Here is a 17,031-nt window from a genome sequence, read left to right as displayed (position 1 = left end):
AATTATGTCCAATAGCACGGCTAGGAATCCTTCCCTACTTCTGGTTTAAAACGGGGCATCTCCATGTGGCAGGTCTTTTGTTCTATTGTGTATTTTGCAGTTCACTTAGTGTCTGCACTGCATCCCATTCGCGCAGCGTTTCTGGACAAGATACATCATGCCGTTCATGTCATATTCGCATGTACTAGAACTGAGACGGTGGTTGGAAGGGACCCGAGCGAATGTGATTTGTTACGGATCTCAGGACTATGCGGAAAAGATTAAAAGATGGAGTGATACTTGCGAACGAGACGCAGTGTGTTCCTCCATGTTCTCATTGTTCATATGGCGGGGGACTGACTTTCGCCAGGGCGCTATAGTCGAAGTGACTTCGACATCAGAAGTATCTGAAGCAGTACAATTTGCGCGAAAGCACCATATCAACTTCGTCACGGAGGCCGGCGGACATTCCACCACTGGCTCGTCTGCCACCCACGGCGGACTGGTCATCAGCCTGACTAAAATGCGTCGGGTTCTAACTGACCCTGCCTCCCGAACTGTGTGTGTCCAGGGTGGCGCTATCTGGGACGATGTTAACGAGTCCACTGCTGCTTATGGCCTTGCAGTTGTCGGATCGACTGCAAGCAACACAGGAGTTGCAGGGACGACACTGGGGGTGGCTTCGGGTGGTTAACTGGGCGATACGGTCTGATCAGCGACAATCTCGTCAGTGTCAGAATGGTCTTAGCAGACGGTACCATCGTGGAGGCATCTGACGAGGATCACCAAGATTTATTCTGGGCAGTGCGTGGAGCGGGACAAGCCTTTGGGATTGTGACGGAGCTGGTTTTCCGGGCTTACGACCTTGCTGGGCCAGTGTATGGAGGAACGCTCATTTTCACAGTAGATCGGTTACCGGGAATCCTTGAGTTCGCCAATCGCTTCCATGAGCGGCAAGATCAAGACAGTGGCTTTTTCTTTGGACTTGCGGCGCCATCAGCGGCTGATCGTACTGGTATCTTGGTTTTGCCATTCTATAACGGCAGTCAAGAGAAAGCTGAGGTGTTCTTCGCGCCGTTGATGTCTCTGGGCCCTTCAATAAACAAAACGTCTATGATGTCCTACAAAGAGCTCAACAGAATAGCAAATGTCGATCCAGTCCCGGAGGGTAGAAAGTGTTTCAGTGGGACCAAAGTATCCATGCCACTTGACCACCACATGCTCTGTGATTTATGGGAACATTTCGACGCGATTATGGACAAATACCCGCGATCAAAGAACAGCGTGCTTATGTTTGAGCTCATACCTTATGGGAAGACCATAAGTGTCCCCATCGACGCGACAGCCTGCGCAGATCGAGGACGATACTACAACGTTGCATTGCTTCTCTGCTGGTATGACCCTGAGCACGACGCGGCGATGCATACATATATGCGAGCCCTACTCTCGAGGATCAAGAGATCGGATTGTTATGCTGGCAAAACGGAGCCTGTGGTGCAGGCCAATGCGAATTTCGCAGGTGGGAGGCACGCAGGAATTGTTCTATCTTGAACACATGCTGACAACCCATGCAGGCCATGAGATTGGAGCAACTTACCTCTTCAGGGACAATCTTCCCCGATTGCAGGCTCTGAAGAAGAAGTATGACCCACATAATGTTTTCTCCAAGTGGCATGATCTCGTCTCTCATACAGAAAGGCAGTCATGACTGGGGTTTAAGTTGGGCAGAGTATTGAAAACGTTTTCCCCGGCGCTTTTTGAGAATTTGGTGGTATTCTTCGGCCTCGCAGCATGGATACTCATACTTGACAGGCATTTGTGTCACAAAAGCAAGACAATAGCTGCGCGAGGTCCTTGACTACAGTTCGCACTCAACTTGTAGGATGGTGATATGAGACTGGCAGGGGCAGTGTGTTCTATTGGCAAACTATAACCCATGATCCTCTGGTGCATGTACATATGCTCGTGGTATTTGTATCAGTAACTAACTTAGCAACACTTTAACACAGTGTGAATCAAGATGAAATACATGGACTTTTGCAACTGGGCTGCAGTCGCCTCGAGGAAGCTCAACAATGCCGAAAACTGAAACAGTCAAGAGATACAGGAAAGCGGTAGGAGCAAATCAACAACTATTCCAATCCACAAATTGAACGACGATATGTTCTCAGGCGAGCGAATACCGTAACGACTAGTCCCTCTGTGCGCCGTTCTCCTCTCGAAGTGTTTGTACACCATTGACAAGAGCCAGAAGATCCAGACGCCTCTCATAGAGATTCCGCAGATCCACTCGCTTGCAATCATCAGCCGAGTTATGACCTGTGATTAAGATGATCATGAAGAATGACTCAATCAAGCTTGGTGGGACATTGCACAGCAATTGGCCTGTCATTGTCCATTTCATTGCACTTGCTCCAGCAATGAGGCACACAATGACGAGAAAGCCAGCCACGACCGTGATCTCATGCGCGCAGACCCGATTCATCGCATCGGATACGCGGTGCGTCAGACCTGTCTTTTCAGTGACCTCTTTGACCGGCATGGCCTGACCGACACTCTCAAAGAGTTTGCTGTCTTCCGTTTCGATCTTTTCAATCTCTAGATCGGCAAAGTCTCGAAGGCGAGCTTGCAAGTTTCGGAGGACAAAGCCATCGTTCATGCCAACGAGACCAGCGTAAGTGCCAATGATCAGCCACCAGTTTGCGTTGAATTGCAGTAGAGGTCCTATCGCCACCCATATGATCATCATGATTAGCAGGATGGTAATGCCGACCAGCGTCCCGACGAGATCCGCGTAGTAGAAGATGGCACGTTGAACTCCGCTGACCTTCGGCGCTGGGATGACGACCACATCGTTGTCAATGTTATCGCCAGTGAGGAGTCGGAGGCGAAATTCGAGCGTTGCGTCAACCTTGAAGATTGCGTTCAGACAACTAAGGGTGTAGGCCGAGTGTCGCTCACGGATGTTAGGCAGGAATGCAAAGACAAACACCATCAACGCCGAAGACGCCGAGTTCATGTACAGCTGCCACTCGTTGCTGTATCCTTTCAGATGTCCGATGCCGACCCAGACAAAGACGCCAACCCAGTATAGAGCGACGGTGCCTAGATGACCCAGTACATGAGAGAACCAAGTGATGGTCCGTCCGAAACGCTTTTCAGTAGGTAGCTCTGCGCTGAAGTCGGGAGCGTCCCGGTACTGAGCTACGATCGTCACCAGACGGGCTCGCTTCTCCGGATCTTTATTGTCTCTTTCCAACTCCAGTTTCGTCAGCATCCTGCGGTGGCTGAGAATGCGCGACTGCAACTCGGCGGCCACAGTCATTTCCTCCTCGTATGCGTTGAGCTGCTGTCTGACCAGGAATGAGTCAAACACATAGCTGACGATTGCCTGTATGTCGGAGATCAGGACTTGCCAGAGGTCGGTGGTCCCGTACTTGATCCCAAGCAAAGCCCAGGCGAGGAGACCGGTGAGGATGAAGAAGAACACCGGCTCTGAGCCAGACATTCGAACGACGAAGTCAAGCCACCGGTCTAGCATTCTGGGTTTGCTTTTCGGTGCGTAGCCAGTGGCGTTAGGCTTGTCGATTGCAAGGCCGTCTTTCTCGGTGAACTGAGTGGGAGCCACGCCTTGGATGTCGCCCTTGGCTCCGGGCTTGCTCAGGATATCCATGAAGCGATTCATTTTGTGCCTGGCGATAAGCTCTTTCTTTTGTGTTTTAGGACCCTCCTTTTTTGGCTGTATATCAAAGGCCAAGTATGAAATAGCGGATGTATGAAATCTAAAGGAACTGTACTAATCTGTTGCATGTCAGCGTGTGCATCCCGAAGAGCATTCTCGGGGATGGGGGATATACGAACACACAAAGGCAATCTTTTCCATCTTCTGAGGCTATATTGATACCCTCCGAAGCATTTGTCGTCGATAACTGTTGTCTTACGGCGGGCGACGTTCTTCTAGGAGCTCTGGGCAGACACCGTTGGGTCTGTGGTTATGGCATTCTACTGCAGTGATACAGCGGCACAAGGTAGTAGAAGGAAGGCTATTCATCGAAGTATTGCTTAGCCTAAGTGTCAAAATTGGCTGTATGATGAAGTAGAAGTATCAGTATATGGTATGAAGAGATGATCAACCAAGTAGGCGAGCAAAGGGAAGTGGACGGGGGAGTACAAACGTCTTATGTGCGCCGCACTAAATGTTCTGTATACATTTACTTCCTAGCTTCGGAACTCTAGACTTGTAGACGACCTTATTCGGTCCAGCCCTGTGGATTCAGCCATTCAGGTTCGTCGAATCTGTTGACAGTCTGTCATGGTCGTCCAAGAAAAGCTTGGATCTATGCGTTTAATTCCCTCACGGGCCTTCTAGGCTGCTGCCTTATGATTTGTCCCCTGCTACCTATAACAATATACCATGATACGCACTGCTCTCTTACGCTTCGCGGCAGGGGAACGAAGTTGTCCATTTGATGGACCCCCGGGAGCAGCATCAGTACCATTTAGCACAGCTCTTCTAGGTACCACTATTATCTTCATCATTCTGACTTCTGAACCTTTGACATCGCAACACTATTCTCATTCCAGTTTCCATCACTTTCTGCTATCATTCAGGGCCGCTAGATGCGGACCTCCCGTTGACTAAGGTTTGCATATCCATTGGCTCCCAAAAATGCCTCTCATACCTTACAGAACATAGATGCCTAAAATGGGACTGCAGAGGATTTTTTCTCGACTTCTGTGGCTGCCTGCAGAAATCATGAATTACCAAAACCACTTTGAAGAAGTATCTTGCCATGTTGTTAGCATAGCATAGACAGGAACAAAATAATACTGAAGAGTCAGGCGTCATTTTCATAATGAACCAGTAAGTAGGAAGAAATTTCAGGGAGGATGATTCCTATCTCTTTTTAACTTGCAAGACTGGAGGCTTTTCTTGTCTCATACCTAAAACCACTTCTAAGGAATAAAGTGCTCAGATTGGCGGTAAAGGCAATTCGATCGACGGTGCTGGGGCTGGTGTTGACTCTGGCATCTCTTCTATTTCTGTTTTATTCTTTAGCGTTTATCTCCTACATGGGCAGGGCAAAGCAGGGCATGAAACCCTCTAGGTATCTTGTGGTTTTGTGTAGCACCCGACTAAATCTATAAAATAGACTTTTTCATGTGCCTAAAAGATCAGTAAATCAATCAAGCAAGCAAGCAAGATTCTATTAACCTGTTAGAGCCCGTCTATAGAAGCGACTAGCTATGCAGGCGCTTCGCTAAATGAAGCAGGAATCTAGTATCCGAAAGATCTATGACATGCCGATTAAATGCTGATAACTTGCAATCATACTTGGCTACCTTAATCCTTCGCCACTGTCATTCTCCTTGGCAAGCAAGTCTTGAGCTTCACAATGCTCCTAAGCCAATCAAGCATGAAGGCTTTTATCGAGAACATACTCTGTAGTACTAGACCTTTCAATGTTACTGACGCCCATGACAGCCAGAGCTTCCTGTTTAACTATTGGATTCGTACTGTTTGAATAATATCATGCGGTTCATGTCTGGCTTCTAGCACCCAAATAAATAGGTAATATATGATAGGTGCACAGGGGAGTGTTACGGATTCAATTTTGTTGCTGAATAGTATATCTTACCCAGACTCATATAACAAGTGAGTGCGTGACTGACTTTATGTGCTCTGCGTTCATTAAAATAGTGCAACGGGATTGAAATTTCTAGAACAAGAGATAATTTTGAAATAATTGAACAATTATTTGCCTACATGCTGTGGGCCGATTGTAGGGGCATAGCCTACGGTTCCCGCATTTGGACGGCTCCACCTGGGCAGAAGCGGGCTAAATGAAGACACGACATAAATATCCAAGTTGCAAGTACTCTTCTATCTGCCTCAAGCATTGATTTCTTAGTATTCTAGACAGCACAATCAAATCTCGCAGCAATGCCATCCAACACGACCCACATCTGCGTCGTCGGTTCGCTGAATATCGACTTTGCGGTATCAACATCCCGGTGTCCTGGGCCAGGCGAGACCTTGACAGCAAATTCCCTCTCCGTGACTGCCGGTGGAAAGGGTGCAAACCAGGCTGTCGCATGCGGTCGAGCATCGCTCACCTCCAGTGCCGCCTCAAAAGTCACTGTGAGCATGATTGGCGCTGTGGGCGCCGACGACGTTTACTACGCAACACTGATCCGACCGACGCTAGAGGATTCCGGTGTAGATACAAAGTATATTGAGGAGAAAACAGACAGCCGCACAGGGTCGGCAACGATCATCGTTGAAGATTCAGCGCACGGCGAAAACAGGATCCTGGTGGTCCCGGGGGCCAATCATGCGGGCATGGACGATGCTTCCAAGATCCTCGCCACGATCCGGTCCTACCCTCAATCTCCGGCTTTGATTGTTCTACAAGGCGAGATTCCCAGACCCACGACTCTGGACTTGATGAAGCATTTCAACCAGCCAGGGAACCCCACACATATCCTTTTCAATCCCGCCCCGGTCTTCGCAGATGGCGTCCCGGTTGATGCGCTCTCCAACACCTCTGTTCTGGTCATGAACGAGACCGAAGCGGTACAAATGCAGGCATCCATCGCACCAGATTCAGGAATCAGCACGCAGATGACAGACGAATTGCAGCCGGAAGACCTGGCGAGGCGGTTCCATGCTCTCGCCAACGTCAAGATCGTCCTCATTACCCTTGGCGCAAAGGGTGTGTTCTTCTCGACTTGCACCGGCAGAAAGGGCTTCGTCGATGGAGTCCGGGTACAGAAGGTGGTTGACACGACGGCCGCAGGCGACACCTTTGTTGGGTATTTCGCCGCGGCATTTGCTGAATTTCTCGCAACATCGGCACCGCTGAGAGAATTTGATAACACCATTGAGCAGGCTGTGCGACGGGCCAATTGTGCCGCGGCGTTATGTGTGCAGAGGCCTGGTGCGATGCAGAGCATTCCCACGGCCTCAGAAGTCGACAGTTTGGACAGTCACTAGGTAGAAATAAAAAGTCCTGATGTAACTGCCATCAAGCAATTGGTTCTTCGTATCGTGACATGCGCCACTGGGATTGAAGAGACTCGATCTCGTAGTCCAGGTTGATCCCTGTCAACTCGGTAATCCGTCGTAGCCGGTTCAACACCGCTGACTGCTGTAAATGGTGAGTCATATCCTTGGCTATGAGAAGCAGCGCCGCGATGAGAATCGGGTCCCACTGCTCTACCGTGTCGTTGCTAGTTGCAATACCGGCAATGGATTGAGCATGCCAGATAGAGGACGACAGACACTTCGGGCCGGTCAGCGTTTTCACAAAGCGAGGTTTGCGAGTCAGGAGGAGAAAAGAGGCGACGTGGTAGACGGCATTGGCGACTAGTGCGAGGGGTGTGGTGTAGACCAAGATGGGGAAGGAAGAAGCGTTCTGTGGATCAATCTCATCGGCATGCGCAGCTCGAACATCCAAGACGGGCTGCACTTGCAGAGGACGATTTTGATACCATCTCCGACATTCCGTCCACAGGTAGCTCCATTGTGATACGGGATTCAAAGCGGGAACCGTGTCTACTTGGCCCGGGCCCTCGAGATATGCCGTTGGACCTCCGAAGATGAAGCTCAAGGTATGCGCGAGAAGCAGGAGAATATGCTGGTAGACCTGCTTGATCGAACTTGGCTCTGAAGTTGGTACTGGCGGGGGAATTAGCATTTGTGGAGGCTCAGAGTTTATAATCGATGCAGCGAGATCTGGCCAGTGTTAGCTTCTGACAATAAGCCCCAAGAAGTTTTATCCACTCACCGATTCTAAGCCTCACCCAAAAAGACGGTTCATTGAGCCCTCCATCAGAGGCTGCCAGGCATCCGCGGCCTCCTGGCGCATTGATATGACCAGTCACCAAAGTCTTCCACTGAGATGGACGGGAGGAAAAGAAGTCATGGAGCATAAAGAATACGTTTCGTACTCGCTGGATAGTATTATCTTGCAAAGGAAGGCAGTTCTGGGCTTCTTCGCGGAACCTGAGGCTCCTGGCGAGGTCGTCGGCTGCATGCCTCGGCACTACAAGCGACCTTTGACCCGCAGCAAGCGCGAGGATAGCAGCAAGAAGCGGTCGGACTCGCCTTCCAAGGATCAGGAACTCGAGGCCGAACGCACGGCTTGGATCGCCGACATCAATCCAAGGGGCTAGTGCATAGCAGTAATGTCGAAGTAAACCTGTCTCAGGATCATTTCCGGTTGAATCTGACAGAGCGGTAAAAGAAACCTCGCGCCGAGCCTGCTGAGTAGGAATAGCACTGTTCGAAGGAAGATGCGTCGTAGCGTGACTGGGGGCTGGAAGTAGTTCTAGCGGCTCTTCATGACATTCGGCTGGACTCTGCTCGTGCTCTAACGTCCCACTCTCATGCAGTGAAGGGGTTGTGGCGGGGGTCTCATCCACAAACTATCGACGGTCAGTCAACGGACTCGACGAGCACTTCTTTGGCGATTCTCTTCTTACTGTGATGGTGCTGTAGGTTGCTCCTGTCGCATCGGATTGTAGATCCGTTGCATTTACAACCGAGACAAAGGTGACTTTGCTGGGATATTTACAGGCGAAGCCTTTTGCAGTGCAATTTTCACACTGAGGCTTGGCCTCATCGCCTGAGTAGATGGCATCAGAATTTAACCACTCTTAGCTTAGTAAGGTGTCCGCCAGCTTACATTTTCTTCTGCGCCTGCGACAAGTCCAGCAGCCAGTGCGCACCCGTTGTTTGCCTGCTGGGGTAGTTCTTTTCGTCGGCATCGTGGTAGTCGGTTCTTCCCCAGATGCTTCCGAGAATGTGCAGAGACCGGTCGAAAAGGGGGCTTTGAGCCTCTGCACCCCGGAACTAGCAGGCTTGGACCTCCTCGGCTGACCGATGAAAAGCGGCTTGAGGGATGTCCGGTTCTCGTTTGGTTCCCTCCAACTCGGGCGGATTGTGGGACTGGGGAGGACAGGACACCCCGGCGGAAATTTTACTAAGGCATAAAGGGCAGCCGGGTATTGGCCAATCATAATGCTAGGTCCATCGGAATTATGTACTTCTTTTACGTAATACTTTTCGTTCACTTTTCCCTTTCTGCTTTTCAGTGTTTTCTTGATTACAGATTTGTCTGCGCATACAGATTGATGCCTCTCTCTTTTTGACTTACAGTCGCTGGCATTAATATTCTTAATATTGCCAGATGAGTAACTCTGACAACTATTTGAATCGAATCAATTGTTCGGCTGGCCGCCATGCGTCTGAGCTCTAATTTTTTGCTGATGCCGGTGCGGCGGGTTATAGTCTGCTGAAAATGATAATACTGTATCGATTTACGAATCGCTAGCAATTTCTATGGCCAATCGAAAATGAATGAAGGTCTGATTCTTCTAAACGAATGACTATCTATCTCCTATTTAAGCCTTCGATAGGGGTCGGATTGCGGGGCTTCCAAATGATCAAATGCTATTGAATATTCGGCCAAGAGTGGCAGTGCTTTGCCAATTCATATGCTTCCAAATAGGGCAAGTGATAACATAATTCAATACACCCCCCCAGCTGAACTGTTAGGCGAAGCTGCATTATTCCATAGCTGTTGAAGCTATATCCATCTCTTAGAACGGGCAATCGTGTTGAATTAATAGTGTTGGATGGGTTGAAGCTCAATCTCTGCTTCCTGATTAGTCTATGAGCCTAACCATCCTATAAAAGTCCGTATGCTTATTCTTTGGCAATATCTTTATAAGGCCATCTGCCGGCATGTGATTAGTTTCAATCTAATTGACTAATATGCAGCCTGATTGAACCTCTTACTAAAGCTAGTGCTAGTGTATATCAACATGGCATAGCTTTGTGTGAATTGTAGGCTCTTTGCTGCGCAGAAGCCCTACTGTTTAGTGATTATTGCACAAGATTGATATCTCATGCTCCAGATTGAATCTAATATCCAGGAATAGTTATTTCTACTAATAGATGTTCTTCGCGGCTTCTGAAAGGGTAAGTAATTTAGCCTTAGTAGTGGAAGTAGTAACAGTCTATTACTTCCCTGCGCACTAATCCACAGCGGCGCTGAATAGCTTTACTAGATATCCTTCGCTGCTACTATGATCTAAATGATCTGCATAGGCAGCATTACTAGCAATAATGAAGATATTCCCTGTTAAATTACTTCTATATTCCAATGCGTAGTCCTTTGTTGAAGTGAGATATAGAATAATTTGATTGGCTGCATCAAAATGCGCTAGTCCAGGATTCAATAGATATCTTGATAGATTGGATGTTATCTTAGCAATATCTAAGTAAGTAATCACTGCAGCATAGAGAATTGATCTAATTTTAGATTAATAGTAGTATATCTCATGCGCCATAGCCTTTCCATCATAAGGGCGTAGATGATCTGTTATTACAGGTGTTTATGCCTTCTAATTAGTGGAATCTAAATGATATCTTATAATAATCTTCTTAATATATGCCTATTAGCTAAGCTATAGCTTCCATTTCATTTGATCTCTGGTGATCTTAATGTTTAGGAAGCTCTCTCCCTTGCCTAGATCTTAGAATTTATATTATTCTTGCAGTTTTCAAATTAGATTGTCAGCATGCTTCTTGCTTTTAGGATAGTAAAGAAATAGTATATTATCCATAAACACTAGGACGACAGTCTTATCATCTATATAAAGGCATGAGTCTGTATTAATTCTTTGCAAGCTAATCTCATTGAGGGCTTTTAAAATATCCCTCTGCTAAAGGTGCAGTGCCCTGCATAGGCTATAGAGAGCTTGCTTTAGTAGGTAAATATAGCTATATTTAGAGAATCCTTCTGCCATTCTGGTATAGACCTCCTCGTCTAGCTCGCTATTAATGAAGGTGTTGATGGTGTTAATTTGCTATATATTAAGATTAAATACTGCTGTAATAGCTATTAATGTCTGAAACATTTGTGCAGCAAGAGTAGCAGCTATGGTATTATTATGTATTATCTACTGTATGTCTCCTTGTATGCAGATTTATGCCTTAGCCTTAATTAAATATCCTTCTTGATTAAATTTGTATGTGAAAACCTATTGTAGCAGAATGATCTGCCTGTCTCTAGGTGTTCTAACCTTCTGAAAAGTTCCTTAAGCTAATAATGTATTATGTTCTAACTCTGTAGCTGCTTTAAAGAGTTCCTTTAGTAGATACTTTTGCATTTCCTTCCAGCTGTTAGGTGCAGGTGGTATTTCATCTTAATGAAGTTGCTTCTTTATAGATGCCTTATCTTATAGGCCTATTCTGAATGATACAAATACTGAGTGGAATTCCTTTAAGCTATCTATCTAAGTGCTAGTATATGCATGTTATAGAGCTTGATGTTCCTGTTTTCCTTTAATAATATTATCTAGTAAAAAATTAGTGCTTATGCTATGTTTTGGCTTCTATAGGATATTATTAATATTGTCTGGCTTGTCTTAATTATTTAGTTTAATACTCAGTCTATTGACTTCCTTAAATAGCTGTTTTAAAGGCGAATCTTCTGCTTATAATTAATCTAGGGACTTAGGAAGTGTATCTATAAGTCTTACAGGTGTGTTAGGCTCTGGGGAATCATTGATTCTTATAGGAGATCTCAGAGTTATTAAATTAAGTTAAACAGGCTGTTCTCTCCGCGGGCTATTAATCTAGCCTCTAGGAATGCCATATTAGCCTGTATCTGTATGCTATAGGTGTGGTATAAGATCACCTTCTTGCTTAATAGATTTAATAGGTTTATTATGTTGGATAGATCTTCCTAGCGTAGTAAGGGGAGTTAGAGGTGTGAGGTTTGCTTCTGGTAATTCTGCTATCTGACTACCTTCCTTATCTAGTATAGCACCTCTACTTATTCCTTTACTTATTATATTAATTGCTTTATTCACCCCCTGAGCTTTAACCTCATCCAACTCATCATCTGCACTTCCCATTAAGCTGGGCAAATCATCAATATCTAGCAGCTCATTGATTTCAATAGGTAATTCTGGCAGATCTGATATTTTGATTGCTTCAGCGTGGAATGGCTGATTTGGATCAAATAGGATGTCTTTATTAAATGTCATGTCTCTCTTATCAGTGATTATTCTAGTCACTAGATTCTATATCTTCCATATATTAGATGCTGTATAGCTGACTAGATAGCCTACCTAGGCGCGCGGATCCAGCTTCTTTAATCTTGGAATCTTATGGTGTCTAATGTAAGCTCTGCATCTATATACACATAGATTTGCTAATGATGGCTTCCTCCTATAGAGCTTCTTATATAGTGTGATCCAGATCCATTCCTTCTGCCTATTCTCCTCTACTGCCTCTCTGCGCGGCTGTTAATTCTGCAGGTAAATAGCAGTGTGGAATATATGCAGCCATAACTTCTCTAGTAATTATGTACTGATTTGCATGCTTTAGGCCATCTTAATGATTATCTTACCAGAATGTTTAATTAGCCCTTTCTGCTCATTGATATATTGTGTTGAATGGAAGATCTCAATGCCTTTATCTTTTATAGTGTGTATATATTTATTCCTAAGTGTTAGTTTGCAGTCTGAGAACATCTTCTTTAGCTTGAGGCTAAATTATGTTTTAACCCATTAGATGAATTGCTTTATTAGGCTATTAAGCTGATCTTTATCTGGATGTGTGTAGATGACATGCTATCTAGTTGATTTGTATATGAAATGAGTGGCCTAGTGATCACTATTATGGGCAACAGTTATTGGAATCATATTAAAATGAATACTTTTAAATAGCTTGGTTGATCTCTCTCTGGGTGTTTAAGATATCTGTTTAGCTGCCTTTGCTAGCCTGCACGTCTTACAGATTGATCTCTTATAATTTAACACTTTTACACCAATAGATGCCTCTTCTAGATGCTGTATGGCTTCATCTCCTAAATGTGCCAGCTATTTATGCTATTGTTTGCTAGTTTTGGTGGATTCATGCAGCCTCTCTGAATATTGATTTATTGTAAAGATATTTAATATTAGATTATATTCCACCACTTCTAGATTGCATCTCATTTCTGTATGGCAAATCAGCTTCCTATACTAATCTTCTATGATATTGGTGTGTTGATTAAGATAAAATCCATGTTTCTTCATGTGAAAGGTTAAAAGCAAATTTGTATGGCACTTAGGTATATAGGCTACTCTACTTAGTTCTAGGATATGCGGCATTCTATTTATTCTAATTGCTTTTAGTTCAACCCTCCTATATCTAAGGATTTGCATGTTTGTTGCACTGAAATGCACATACTTATCTTCTACTGGTTCATAGGTGAGGAACTAAGTTTGATTATTATAGATATTAATATCTGCTCCTGAATTAATGATCTAACTATCTCACAGCTTATATACATTGCTTCCTAGTGAGAATACTATGGAATCACTTTGGATGATACTTATAGCTGTGTGAGATGCATCCTGATTCTAATTCTAATTAGCTTGCTTAATTACTTCATCCATTGTGTGCTTTACCCTTAGGTTTTGCTTAATCTTCTTAAATTATTCTATAATACCTGGATTTAGCTTCCATCCTTTTAGCTGTATTAATTTAATCACATATAGGCACTTATCAAATAAGTGCCTTTCTCTATAGGGGCAGTCATCTTGCTTAGGCTGTTTAAATCCATGATTCTGATTGGCTGAATTAGAATTTAATTAGTTAGAGGATTGTCCCTTAAATGTGGTAAAGATGTTCTTCTATTCTCTCTGACTAAGGCTTTCCTAGTGTTTTTGATAATAAGAGATCTTATTAAAGACACTTAGCTTGCTGTCCTCTAGTAGATGATCTAATTAAATGCTAGCATATTAGGGTTTGATCTTTTTTAATGCTATGAGGAAGGTCCTGGTGCCTATATATCTAGTATATTATGTTATATTTAGTTTAGTACACATGCTTAGCACCTTCTCCTATTTACTTAGCTAGCTTGACACATTCTAATTAGCTGGCTTAGTGGCAAGCTTTTAATATCTTTCTTGGATATTGTTTATTTATATTTTGATTAAAGGCTTTAGGTCAGCCTTAAGCTTTTGATATCTCTTAACCTTATTATCTGATTAGCTGGTTAGCTACTAGAGATGTTCCCTGGCTACTATTTGCTCCATGGTGGTCCAGATAGCTGTGAGGCCTTGATGATCTAGTTGATATTACTCCTTTTCTTCCTTATAGATTGCTAGTTCTTTAGTATATATCACTAGTTCAATATTGGTTGGCTTTGCTGGAGCCTTCAGGGCGGCTGCAGCAGTTAATAAGCTATCTGATTGGCTTGCTTCTATTGCTTGGGGTTCTGCTAAGGCTGACTTTGCCTGTTGATTGGCTAGAACCATCGGATGAGTTGGTTAAATTAGTGGAATGGGGTAAGGCCTTTCTCCCTAGAGTATATTAAGTACTCTATGGGTTTGGGCTAGGCTGATTATATGTGAGTCCCATGTCCACTAATCATTGGGCTTATCTAGCATGATGGAGACCTTTGTGGTGGATCTGATTGGTTTAGTATAATAGTCTATATTGGCTTCAGGGTGACGGCGGTGTTGATATATCTTTAATTCTTCTGAATCAGGCAATTCCAATGAGATATCTCGCTAATACTATGAGATAGAGCTCTCTAATATACAGGCCTTGGAAGAATGATAGCAGAAGTTGATCTGTGCGTTCTTTAAGGACAAGCCGGGCTCATAACTGTTGAAAATGATAATACTGTATTGATTTATGAATCGCTAGCAATTTCTATGGCCAATCGAAAATGAATGAAGGTCTGATTCTTCTAAACGAATGACTATCTATCTCCTATTTAAGCCTTTGATAGGGGTCGGATTGCGGGGCTTCCAAATGATTGAATGCTATTGAATATTCGGCCAAGAGTGGCAGTGCTTTGCCAATTCATATGCTTCCAAATAGGGCAAGCGGTAACATAATTCAATATAGTCGTAGTATGGTGACAGGCTAAGTATTCCAGGATATCAATACTGTAATGTGGCTGTTTATGTGTAGACTACATATAACATGATTGAGTGCTACAAGGGATCTACAAGGGACCTTGAGATAAACGTGGCGAATCTTTTGATTAAACTCTGCTGATAGAGCAACATCCGGATATATATCTCCGCAAACAGATCCCACGCAGCAAGCAAAATATAATAATTACAAACAAATGCATTAATCTCATCCCTCATAAAATAGAGAGCACCATCTAGACACTCTCCACAAACTTCTCTTCCGGAATTGGCCCTTTCGACATACCGTTGCCTCCATCCGCCCTGGCCAGCAGTGCCGTCAACCCCACATCGCGTTGGGCTTCACGAAGGAGCTGGGCGTCGCGCTCGCCAGTATGACTGTTGAACACCCGGTCCATTTCCTCCAAGGATGCGTTCTTGGTCTCCGGGAGGTAGAACTGGACCCAAAAGATGCCGACCAGAAGGAAGACGGCAAAGAAGATATATGTGCCCCATTGCCATGACTTCAGCATAGGCGGGACGAAAAATGCAATGGCAAAGTTGTTGACCCAGTTGCTGGAGGCTCCGATGGAAGCTCCCTTTGCGCGGATCGAGAGAGGGAAGATCTCGGAGACGAGAGTCCATGAGACTGGGCCCCAGGTGGCGCCAAAGCCAGCGATGTAGAGCCAGATCAGTGCTGTAGCGTGTAAGCCAGTGTTGTGATTCAAATGAGACTATCGAGGAACTCTTACCAACTGCGGTCCATCCGGCTGCGACATGAGACGGCCAGTCGTGTTGGAACTTGGCAACAATCACGCCGACAATCACCATACTCAGGAACATTACCACCGAGCCGACCAGCAGCATGGGTTTCCGACCGACCCGGTCAATGATCAACTATTGAATATTAGTAGACGTCCAGTAATGGATGGCACGAGATAGATGACTTACCATAGCTGGTACAGTGCTCACGATGAACACAACTCCAGTGACACCAGTTGCCAGGAGAGCGATGGTGCCGCCTGTCAGTCCCAGACTGACAAAGACGTTGGACGCATAATAGATGACTGCGAGAATGTCAGCTCAGAACAAGGAACACAGAGTTGGAAGACATACTGGCATCGATTCCACTCCACTGCTGAAAGAACATCACCAGCCAGGCGGTGCAAACACGCTTGAAGTTGTCCATGGTGGAGAAGCAGTTGGCATACTGCGCCCACTGGTTCTTCAGAATTCCCTTTTCCGCCGTGTTGGGGAAGGCTCTCTTCTCAAACAATGCTTCTGCCTTGATCTCGAGATATTCCATTTGGACAAGGTCATGCTCGACCGGCAATTTCCTCATCCAGGCGAGAGTGGACTGAGCCTCCTGGTCCCGTCCGACTTTGACCAGCCACCGAGGTGAAAAGGGCATAAACCAGATGCCGCAGGCCAGCGCAAAGGCCGGAATTCCTTGAATGATGGAGGGCAGACGCCATGCCAGATCCGATTGTGTTTCACCAGTGCCGCCAATGTAATTGCTGCCGTAGCCCACCCAGAAGGATATCATAATCCCGAGGATAGTTGCAAATTGATAGAAGGAGACCAGGAGACCGCGCATTTCCGGAGCGGCCAGCTCGGCATTGTACAAGGGGCCGACACCGCTGAAAAGACCGACTCCGAGACCGGTAAAGAATCGCCCAGCGTACAGGAGCGAGGCCATTCCTGCTGAAGCACCAACGTACAGATAACTTCCCAAGATGACCCAGCAGCAGGCCGCGAACATGGTGTACTTCCTCGAGAAGATCTCGCCAAAGACGCCGGCAGATAGCGATCCCACAATACCGCCGAGCTGAAGAACGGAGGTGAGCCATCCGGTAGCCGCAGAGGAATGAACGACCGATGGGAAGTTTTCGGTAAACCGAGTCATCACTAAGGATTGTCCGAGCACTCCTTGTTGGTAGCCATACTCGAATCCACCAAACCTACCCATTGTCAGTCAATGAAAATCTTTTGATATTGCAGCTCGTGACACTTACGAGGCAAAGAAGGCAATGAATAGAACCTTGGGGTTCTCCCGCAACGACTGCCACATTGATTTCTTCTCCATTTGGCGATGTTCCGCGTAGCCCGCTTGCTGGGAGA

General features: G+C 45.6%; 5 protein-coding genes across 5 annotated transcripts; 2 read left to right on the top strand and 3 right to left on the bottom strand.

The window, feature by feature from the left end:
* The first annotated feature begins 107 nt into the window (after positions 1 to 107).
* On the top strand, positions 108 to 1,895 carry P174DRAFT_512943 (FAD-binding oxidoreductase). Its single transcript, XM_024831928.1, has 4 exons — positions 108 to 295; positions 350 to 604; positions 625 to 1,498; positions 1,554 to 1,895. Exons 1-4 carry the CDS (start codon positions 158 to 160, stop codon positions 1,685 to 1,687), a joined length of 1,401 nt encoding a protein of 466 aa, XP_024680913.1. The 5' UTR covers positions 108 to 157; the 3' UTR covers positions 1,688 to 1,895.
* A 33-nt stretch (positions 1,896 to 1,928) lies between these two features.
* Positions 1,929 to 4,135, bottom strand: P174DRAFT_407821 (Low affinity iron permease). The gene is made up of 2 exons (XM_024824147.1): positions 3,841 to 4,135; positions 1,929 to 3,780 (listed from the first exon to the last, which is right to left on the bottom strand). Exon 2 carries the CDS (start codon positions 3,662 to 3,664, stop codon positions 2,171 to 2,173), a length of 1,494 nt encoding a protein of 497 aa, XP_024680912.1. The 5' UTR covers positions 3,665 to 3,780; positions 3,841 to 4,135; the 3' UTR covers positions 1,929 to 2,170.
* A 1,753-nt stretch (positions 4,136 to 5,888) lies between these two features.
* On the top strand, positions 5,889 to 7,008 carry P174DRAFT_442184 (ribokinase). Its single transcript, XM_024827519.1, has one exon. It carries the CDS (start codon positions 5,924 to 5,926, stop codon positions 6,974 to 6,976), a length of 1,053 nt encoding a protein of 350 aa, XP_024680911.1. The 5' UTR covers positions 5,889 to 5,923; the 3' UTR covers positions 6,977 to 7,008.
* P174DRAFT_460898 (uncharacterized protein) lies at positions 7,008 to 9,109 on the bottom strand (the record flags this gene model as incomplete). The annotated part of the gene is made up of 5 exons (XM_024829940.1): positions 7,008 to 7,717; positions 7,770 to 8,409; positions 8,467 to 8,637; positions 8,670 to 8,908; positions 9,031 to 9,109. The coding sequence occupies 5 exons, from the start codon at positions 9,107 to 9,109 to the stop codon at positions 7,008 to 7,010; spliced, it is 1,839 nt and encodes a 612-aa protein (XP_024680910.1).
* A 5,916-nt stretch (positions 9,110 to 15,025) lies between these two features.
* Positions 15,026 to 16,871, bottom strand: P174DRAFT_442183 (sugar porter family MFS transporter). The gene is made up of 4 exons (XM_024827518.1): positions 16,027 to 16,871; positions 15,862 to 15,977; positions 15,663 to 15,807; positions 15,026 to 15,607 (listed from the first exon to the last, which is right to left on the bottom strand). The coding sequence occupies exons 1-4, from the start codon at positions 16,814 to 16,816 to the stop codon at positions 15,168 to 15,170; spliced, it is 1,491 nt and encodes a 496-aa protein (XP_024680909.1). The 5' UTR covers positions 16,817 to 16,871; the 3' UTR covers positions 15,026 to 15,167.
* Positions 16,872 to 17,031: the final 160 nt, after the last annotated feature.

The sequence above is a fragment of the Aspergillus novofumigatus genome (assembly GCF_002847465.1).
Source record: "Aspergillus novofumigatus IBT 16806 chromosome Unknown P174scaffold_5, whole genome shotgun sequence".
NCBI lineage: Eukaryota > Fungi > Ascomycota > Eurotiomycetes > Eurotiales > Aspergillaceae > Aspergillus > Aspergillus novofumigatus.
The sequence above is the reverse complement of the archived record's forward strand: the minus strand, read 5'-3'. Positions and strand labels throughout refer to the sequence as shown.

Coding starts and splice junctions, on each gene's coding strand:
- P174DRAFT_512943 (XM_024831928.1), top strand. CDS start 158: ATGCCGTTCATGTCATATTCGCATGTACTAGAACTGAGACGGTGGTTG. Junction 296..349: donor ATACTTGCGAACGAGACGCA/GTGTGTTCCTCC, acceptor GACTTTCGCCAG/GGCGCTATAGTCGAAGTGAC. Junction 1,499..1,553: donor GGCCAATGCGAATTTCGCAG/GTGGGAGGCACG, acceptor CAACCCATGCAG/GCCATGAGATTGGAGCAACT.
- P174DRAFT_407821 (XM_024824147.1), bottom strand. CDS start 3,664: ATGAATCGCTTCATGGATATCCTGAGCAAGCCCGGAGCCAAGGGCGAC.
- P174DRAFT_442184 (XM_024827519.1), top strand. CDS start 5,924: ATGCCATCCAACACGACCCACATCTGCGTCGTCGGTTCGCTGAATATC.
- P174DRAFT_442183 (XM_024827518.1), bottom strand. CDS start 16,816: ATGACTCGGTTTACCGAAAACTTCCCATCGGTCGTTCATTCCTCTGCG. Junction 15,978..16,026: donor GTGGAGTGGAATCGATGCCA/GTATGTCTTCCA, acceptor ACATTCTCGCAG/TCATCTATTATGCGTCCAAC. Junction 15,608..15,662: donor AGCCGGATGGACCGCAGTTG/GTAAGAGTTCCT, acceptor TACACGCTACAG/CACTGATCTGGCTCTACATC.